This window comes from Nicotiana attenuata, chromosome 5 (genome assembly GCF_001879085.1).
Source record: "Nicotiana attenuata strain UT chromosome 5, NIATTr2, whole genome shotgun sequence".
Taxonomy (NCBI): Eukaryota; Viridiplantae; Streptophyta; class Magnoliopsida; order Solanales; family Solanaceae; genus Nicotiana; species Nicotiana attenuata.
The window spans coordinates 47,686,658-47,695,365 of NC_031993.1; the positions used below are offsets into that span (position 1 = coordinate 47,686,658).

The 8,708-nt window shown below is 35.0% G+C and overlaps 2 protein-coding genes across 2 annotated transcripts; one reads left to right on the forward strand and one right to left on the reverse strand.

The window, feature by feature from the left end:
* On the forward strand, nt 690-1,464 carry LOC109226388 (probable E3 ubiquitin-protein ligase RHG1A). The gene has a single exon (XM_019391166.1). The coding sequence runs from the start codon at nt 718-720 to the stop codon at nt 1,462-1,464; it is 747 nt and encodes a 248-aa protein (XP_019246711.1). The 5' UTR covers nt 690-717.
* Nucleotides 1,965-7,965, reverse strand: LOC109225784 (AT-hook motif nuclear-localized protein 10-like). The gene is made up of 5 exons (XM_019390562.1): nt 7,405-7,965; nt 6,171-6,229; nt 3,108-3,239; nt 2,586-2,747; nt 1,965-2,391 (listed from the first exon to the last, which is right to left on the reverse strand). The coding sequence occupies exons 1-5, from the start codon at nt 7,811-7,813 to the stop codon at nt 2,161-2,163; spliced, it is 993 nt and encodes a 330-aa protein (XP_019246107.1). The 5' UTR covers nt 7,814-7,965; the 3' UTR covers nt 1,965-2,160.

Genomic DNA, 8,708 nt, shown 5'->3' on the forward strand with positions numbered 1-8,708 from the left:
TTCATACATCAACTCAAGCTTACATGCATATTCAAAATATTATATTAAATATTCATATTCATATTCCACTGTATTTTATTAGCTATTTAAATCAATGTAAAACAACATGTAATATTAAAGATAATTAAGAAGCTACAACTGGAGAGAAACTGAGGTAGCAGGGGAAGGTTTCTAAAATTTTGACGAACAAAGAGGAGAATATTTGGATGGCAAGAAAATATCATATTTTATGCCTAAAATAAAAAGGAAGAAAAAGAAAGTCAGCAAAATTAATAAAAGAAAAAAGGTCAACAAAGGTTAAGTTAAAAGTTTTTACAATTAAGTTAGCGGCGTGAATTAGTTACGATATTCAAAACGTAGAGTTACTTAGCATTACTAAAAATGTAGAGTTACTTGGGGCTTTTGCAATAAATATCACAATTCCCCATTTATTACAAGAACACGGCTAAAGAAACAATTGAGGTAACTTTATTTCCGTAAGCAAAAAGCTAACAGCATTTGATATTTTTTCCTATTCCTATGCATAATATAATTACCTTATATATAGTTTCCTAAAGTGTTACCAAAATGGTGAACTCATTCTCCATCTTGGATACGGAAAACACGTTTCACATAAACCCTTTTTCATATCAAAATCAAATTAGGTTTCTGAATTTGTTCTCAAATAACTAGTATAAATAAGATTGAAGCACCTTAAATATTCCAAAGTAAACCAATATGTCGCTCAGAAACTTTGTATGCCGCAGGCACATGTTGACATCAAACCGCACCATTACACAACTGAATACTCCTAACACTAATCCATCTTCTTCTTCTTCTTCTTCTTTACCCCTTTTAGGCATTCAGTTTTCCTTAAGTAAACGACATTATATTTTGTTAACAGAAGAAGTTGAAGAACCACTGCTCTTGCTCTTACGTAGTTGGGAAGAGAAAACCACACCAACCACTATTTATCTCACCCATTCTGTTTACATGTCCGACGACAGATTCTACCAAGAAATTTCAAAACTTATTATCAGAAATTGGAATACTGTGGCGTTTCAAGATCGACGCAACTCTATAATAGAAAATACAATGAGGGAAGTGCGTCATATCATTAAACTTGATTCAAACAAGGGACGTCAAAAGTTGGATGTATGTGTGGATTTAAAATTGGTGAATGTTTGTATGGGAAGGATGTTGGTTCCAGAAGAAGAAATAGCGTTATCAAATCGTATGGTGCCAGCTAGTAAGTCATCAATGAAATTACTAAAGAAGATGGAGATTGATGAAGAAAGATATAGTAGCAAAGATGAATGTTGTACAGTGTGTTTAGATGAACTAATTGTGAAGGAATCTGATAATGCTGACATACTTTGCATGCCTTGTTCTCATATGTTTCATGGAGAATGTATTACCAAGTGGTTAGAGACAAGCCATTATTGCCCTATTTGCCGCTTTCAGATGCCCACGGAACAAGATTAGACTTATAACATCCATTCACTCAATTTTTACCTCTTATTATTATACTATAGAGTGCGCTTCTGGAGCAGTGCATACATGTTTTTAGAAATCTTTTTTTTTTTTTTTTGTAGAAAACGATATTTGACATGATTCATTGGAATTCCTTGTTATGCAGTATCATAAATTTCTAGTTGTAATATTTTGTTTTGAAATAATGCTGTCTTAGTTTGAGCTCGATTTCATATAAAATTGCTCGGGGAAATTACAGCTAAGTATAAATTTAGCTACTCATATTCATTTTAGGAGAATGTGACGATCATTAGACTAAAAAGAATTATAGGAAAAAAGTATATTCGTTAGATCGTTACTTCTGGGATTGCTAAGGAGCTTTATATCTCACCAGACTGGCTGTAGTTCCATAGTTGTCAGAGATGTAACGATTGATACATAAAATAATCGAATCCTAAGTCAAATATGTGAGAGCTCAACACCACTATTCTCGAACAACTTGGAGTCATGCCTTTTCACAGAATAATGTACCCATATATTAAAAAATGATAGCAATAGGGTATGTTTAATATCCAAAAATGTCTACACAACGATGCTAATACAATAAAAAAGAAATTCTAAACCAACAAAATGGTTGGCTTCCTAAATTTATCAACACAAATTCTCAACAGTGTAATTGAAATAAGGGAAAACACTCCTATTATTGAGTTATCTCCAGGGCAAGTTATTTGCAACTATAGGAGGACTATTATTTGAAGTTTCAACAAGCTGATTATGAGGGCTCACGGGCTCACCACTGGACTCGCTTACAGTTCCGAGCGATGATGGGCTTTTAGCCGCTGATGCTCCAGAGGCCATTGTGGATGGCATGCCACAAGCATCAGAATGATCCAATTTTAACTGCTTTTGACCTTGCATTGCGAAACTACCAACAATAACCTGCAACAAACAAAGGTCACAAAAGATGACATTCTTCTTTTGACAATTCTGAATATCAAGGGTAATAAGAGACTATCACAAACAGAATGTAAGGAGAAGAAAGCTAGGAATTAGTACCAAAGATTTACAACATAATTAATTCAGAATGTATCGAAAATAAGAGAGAATATATGGAATTTAAAGTCATGTAACACCTGTACAGCGGATGCTGCTGTAAGAACTCCTGCCACACCACCACCCAGAACATGGCCATCTGGCCCAGCTAGTAACACACTCAAACCACCTGTCCTGCTGCGCTCACCACCAGATTCCGAGAGAAGAAAGTAACCAGACAGAGACAGGATCTCAAACTGTCCCTGAGGAAGTAGCAAGTAATAACGCCTTAAGAAGGGAAAAAATACATCTTCAAAGCCATGGGAAGAATAAAGCAGCTGTGAATTATTTCCACTGGACATTTGAAGCAAAGTGTTTAACACTTCACTAAGTGATTCACATCTGACTAAAAAGACACAACACAGGTCAGCCACAGACCTCTTTTTTTTTTTTTTTTCAAACAGGTCAACGGTAGACTCACCTATGAAATTTGTGTGGCAAGTTCATATCTGATAATATCTCAAAGCTATGTCCATCGCTTAACGTGTATTAATAAGATACTATTAACTCCTTCAAACCATATAAGCAAACAATTAGTATAAGATGCACAAGGCAATACGAACCTCATATGTTACAGTTCCACCCGATATTGCTGCTTGCTGAAGTGTCACATTAGATATGGAGCCATTTGCTGACAGAATGCAGACGGCTTGCGAGGTACTATGAGAGAATGACATCAGTTTTGCCAATACATCCTGAGAAGAAAAAAGATACTAAATTGGATCTTCAAACATATAAAAGCAACTAATTTTAGAGTTATAGAATAAGGAGAATCACAAATACTCCCTCTGTCCCACTTTATATGACACCTTTATCATTTGGGACAATCTTAAGTGTTTGAGATGATTCAACTTCTATACAACTTTCAGGAACTCAAAATTCATTACATTCTTAAATTTTTAAACTTTTTATGTAATGTTTTCTCTGTAAAATCTCACTTTAAATTACTTTTTTTTCTGTTAATAAAGACAGAGTCCGGACCAGCTTGCTGCACCTTGGCTATTCTACTAGATAACTACATATTCCCACCAATATAGGTAACAGGTATTTCTGTCCACCAAAACTTAGACAGATGGCACGAAATCACCTAGCATTTTTGTCTCTGTTGAGATTCGAGCCCTAGACTCTCATGGTCTTCATTCCAGCTTCATTGATTATAAGCAATTTAACATCTTGAAGTCCATATCTTGTCAAATACCATCATATAAAAAGGGACGGAGCGAGCCCTATGTTTCTTTATCTCCCTACCCTTTAAATGGTAAACTATCTAAGCGCATTTGTTGAATTGACATGAATGCAGCTCACACCAACCAGTATAACTTTTTAAATGTAGAAAGCTATCCATGTAAATAAAAATATCCCTTTGAGAGAAAGATATTTACACCATATTTCAAGGGGATTGAATCTTTTAACTTTTAAAAAGAACAGTACAGTGATGATGTTACCCTATTAAGCCCTCAAATGGACTCTCAAGTAAGACATAACTGCAGAAGATCAAACCAAATTAGATATGTTGTTTCTATCTACTCTAAGGGGTCGTTTGGTAGAGTGTATAAGAATATCACTAAATATGGTTTATTAGTAATGTTGGTATTAGTTATGCTTGCATTAGTTATGCTGGCATTAGATATGGTGACATATTTCTTATCCATTGTTTGGTTTGATGTATTAAAGCATTGCACAATTTTTAAAAGAATTATTTGTTTATAGAAATACCCTCATAACTAGTTCATCACTTTATTTTTTTAAAAGAAACATATGTTGATGAATGTTTTTATATGAACAAGGTTTTTAAAAAATTATTTGATTTGTCTACCTATATTGTAGTATAGAACTAAATAATTATTTATAAAAAATATAATATGCTAAGTATTTATTTATTTACTAGGGATATAATTTTATTTCCCACTTTTTTGGATTATTTCAAACTTGCATTAATATAATAACATATTTTAATCAAGCATAAATTTTGAAGGACAATTTTGTCTTTAACTAAGCTAATGCATGCATTAAAGCCCATTACATTGCTAATACCATGGTTTCTTATGCATTAGTTATCAATAGGATAATACCAAATAAGGTGTATAACTAATGCTTGCATAACTAATGCATAGATTCAAAAAGTGTACCAAACAAGGTATTATGAATACACAAAGCTAATGCATGTTTTATTTTATCTAATGCATCCTACCAATCGACCCCTAAGCAAGCAGCCCTGGAACAACTGACAATCTAGCATCATTGTGCTACATAAAACCGAATCTCCATAAAGGCCAAGAAGATTTGACTTAGATGCTGGAAAAAACAAGTCATCCTTAGTTACCTGGTCCGTTGCTTTGTTTAAAAGGATCACTAAATTTAATAGTCAGACAGTTTAAGAAAATAAAGTGGGACCACCCCAAACAAGTGGAAGATAATATCCAAATTTGTTGGATGAACGGTCCTTACACAAGTTTTTTCTCCATGTTCTCTTCACATTTTATTATTTGAACTGGAATTCCATGAAGAGTTATATCACACGGAGCTTTATTCCTGATTATAGGATTGGAATCCAGATTTGAAGACCATCCAATCTGGAATACTGGGGTGTTCAAGGAAAACAGACTGTAACAACACAAAAAATAAGGGGACCACCTAGTAATGGCTCTATAATAAAACAAGAGGGCCCAGTAATCGTTATCTCCAGTGAATAATTTAGCAAACATTGATGCAGAACAGCCGCATGGAAACACACACACACACATATAAAAGACGACAATATGTAATGGTCCTGATAGATCAAACATTGTAAGATGTACAAAACAGAAAATTTGCTGAAGAAATTGGGATTTAGGAGTATAATACTGTTATATTTTTAAGGCAACCATAAAGTATCAGTAAAACATTCAGCATTGAAGCTTTATTAGCATATAAAATATCAATTTTACGCAAAAAAAAATGAACAGAGGACACCTTCAACTTGTACACACCGTTATCTTACTAATTCACCAAGAAAACAATACATTACTTAGTAAACTAATATATCTGCTGAAAAATATGTTTATGAAGCTTGTATGGAAGCAGAATATACTAAGAAATCGAAGCAGGCATATATTCAGGTTAAAAGGAAAGCAAACAAAATACAAACATAAAGTAATGATAGAAACAGCAACATCCAATGTACTTCAACAGAAAATAAATAGTGGGCCAGGGAGGTAACAAAAGCATCTGTAAGGGAATAAACTAGGTGGTACATTACACCTCTGATTAATTTACAAAAAAAAAAAAAAGAAGAGAGAAAAACCGTTCAGCTACTTTCTTATGTCGAAAGCTATATTTAATGACAAAATCTAAACGCCTACATAGTTAGACAACAAGACGCTCCCTAAATTCGTAACTTCTATAGTCAAATGGAAAGTACATTCGAGAATTTAACTCAGAAAATCAGCTTCTTCTGTTCTCTTTTCTTAAAATTAATCTAGGATTAAATGAGTATGGACATGAAGCAATGACAAATAAAACAACAAGCAAGGCTCATACCATCCCTCTCCAATCTACTAAAAAATGAATAAAATGGACAAAAAGGAAAAAGAAGAGCAATACACACACACTGAGACAGAGAGATAAACAACAAATCAAGGCCGCACCTCCCCTGCTCTTACTGTGATAACATGGGGTCTAAATCCAATCCCTGCACCTGCTGATCCTGCAAATAATATCTTATCAGTAACTCAAGCTTTAGTAAAATGAAAGCAGCTGAGCACAAAGTGTCAGCATTCAATCACATCAAATACCAAGAGCATGAGACTAAAAAGAACTTTTGTCGCTTGAAGTCCAAATTAAAAGAAAAGTAGCAGGGAAGCCAAGAATTTTAAGAGTTTTTTCCCTTGAGTAACTTGGGCAAATTAGCAAAGAAGAAAACAGAAAAATTAAATCTTCAAAGTTGAATACACAGCATTAGCAAATCATAATCATTTCCGTTAGCACTGACTTCTGCTGCAAAAGGACTCTAATAAATAGAATGCATCCCCTTTTTCACGTGGCCAGTAATGCTAGCCAGATAACCAAAAGAATTAAAATTAAGCATCATAGCATGATTTCTTGACACAGGAAGATAACAGAAGGATAGCCAGAAAAAGAAAGAATGCAATCATTTTGTACTGCATAATTTATGAAGCGGATATAACCATTTCTGCAGAAGAATATTTCACAACGAGCCCTCATCTTGCGCACGAAGTGCCCCCCCCCCCCCCCCCAAAATCCCCGTGTGAGGTAGGGGAAGAGCGGAGGTGTATGGACTAGAGATGGATCCAGGATTTAAATTCTGGTTCAATATTTATGTTCTCACTAATGAAATCAATGCTCTTTTGCAATAAGGTGTTCTAAACTTAGTATTGGTGAAATTTTAGTGAGTTTGACATAATATTTATGTCCATTACCCGTAGGGAGAACACTGCATCCGCCTTCTTGACGTATAAGTCACATAAGAAGTAACCGTTGCGCCAATGCTTGTATTAAGCAAATTATTAGGGTCATTCATTTGTACTTTTATTGTTTCTTAAGCTGCTAACCTTCTTATGGGAAAGAGTTCTTTTTTCTTGTTTCCTTTTATATCAATTGAATAATTGGTGGACAAAACTAAGTCTTTGTAGTATAATATATACAACTAAAAGCAAAGGAACAAGTGATCATAAAATTAGATAAAAAGCAATAATTAAATAATATACATGTGAAGAGATATCAGCTATTTATATAAACAATTGAAACCCAAGGAAAAGGTTAAAAGAATATTAGCGATTTACAGAATAATAATAAAATAAAAACCAACAATTAAATAATATACATGTGCAGAGACATATATTATATGTAGCTGTATATTACCTAATTCACCTAATTGCTGTTTACGCCCAGAACCAGGTGGTCTCCCCCTGCCCTTTTTCATTCCCTCCGGCGGCGAAAATCCACCGCCGGACTGCGCCGCCGACAATGACTGAGGAGAGATTATACCATCAGGAGGAACATACTTCCTTGGCCTTCCGCGCTTTCTTTTAGCCGGCTCAATTGAAGTAATAGGGTCCACACTCACTGGTGTAACTGCCGTAACCACCGACGTGTCTCCGGCACCGGCAACGGGAAGAGCAACGGTATCGGCGGGAACTTGATAAGTTTCCGTCGGAGAAGGTGAGGATGAAATTGGCGGCATTATAGGGTAGTACGGTTCCGTACCACCATCAGAAGCGATGGATGATTGCATTGGGGCGTGAACTCCATTGGATTCTGCAAACGACATTCTCCTGCTATTTTACTTTTACTGAACCACTTTGTTTTTACCAGTCGGGTAATTCTTGGGAATTGTACAATAAAGTTTTTATTGCTTCGCGGTAAATATATATACTTCGCGAGAACCCTAATGTGGAAAAAACGAAAGAATCTCTTTAATTAGATTCAGAATGAAAAAAGGAAAAAACAGATCACAGATTTATAATTCTTTTTTTTTTGGTAAATAAAGACATTTATTTAAAGGCAGAATAGCCTAAATGACACTTATACTTGTGCCACTTTGTCATGCCGGTTCCCAAACTTATCAGTTTGTCAATTGAACACTTACACTCGTTCAAATCGTGTATAATAAATGGTTATGACATGAGCTACCAGTGTGTGTAATACAATCTCCTACACGTAGGACGCCACGTCATTACTAGTGCCACATAGGAAAATAAACTATTGAAAAATAGAACTGGCTACCCTACAAAAATACGGAACCCATAGAAAAGAGATACAGTAGGTTCTCTCTTCTAAACCTGAATATACCCAGAAGCTTCAAGCGAGCTTTAATGGCGTCTCTGCCTGTCCCTCCAGTTTTGATCCTCAAACACAAATGTTTATTGCATTTTCAAGTCTAAATTTCAATACCCAGCTGAGTTTAATACTATGTAAGCAACAACTTGAGGTTTCAAATCAATAGATTCGTTCTTCGCAAGACCAACAATGGAATTTCGAAAATTCTCAACAAACAAGCCTTTGAGTCTCCTCCCCAAAATTCGATTAAAGATCCAAATAGCGAAACACAACAACAATAATCAAAACAGATCCATTCGTCAACCTAAAGAGTCATCGAACCCTTCACCTACAAAGCTTCTTCACAACCAACACTCCACCGTTGTACCACCAATCAACCACGAGAA

Coding starts and splice junctions, on each gene's coding strand:
- LOC109225784 (XM_019390562.1), bottom strand. CDS start 7,813: ATGTCGTTTGCAGAATCCAATGGAGTTCACGCCCCAATGCAATCATCC. Junction 6,230..7,404: donor ACAGCAATTAGGTGAATTAG/GTAATATACAGC, acceptor TATTATTTGCAG/GATCAGCAGGTGCAGGGATT. Junction 2,748..3,107: donor GTGGAACTGTAACATATGAG/GTTCGTATTGCC, acceptor CTACTTCCTCAG/GGACAGTTTGAGATCCTGTC.
- LOC109226388 (XM_019391166.1), top strand. CDS start 718: ATGTCGCTCAGAAACTTTGTATGCCGCAGGCACATGTTGACATCAAAC.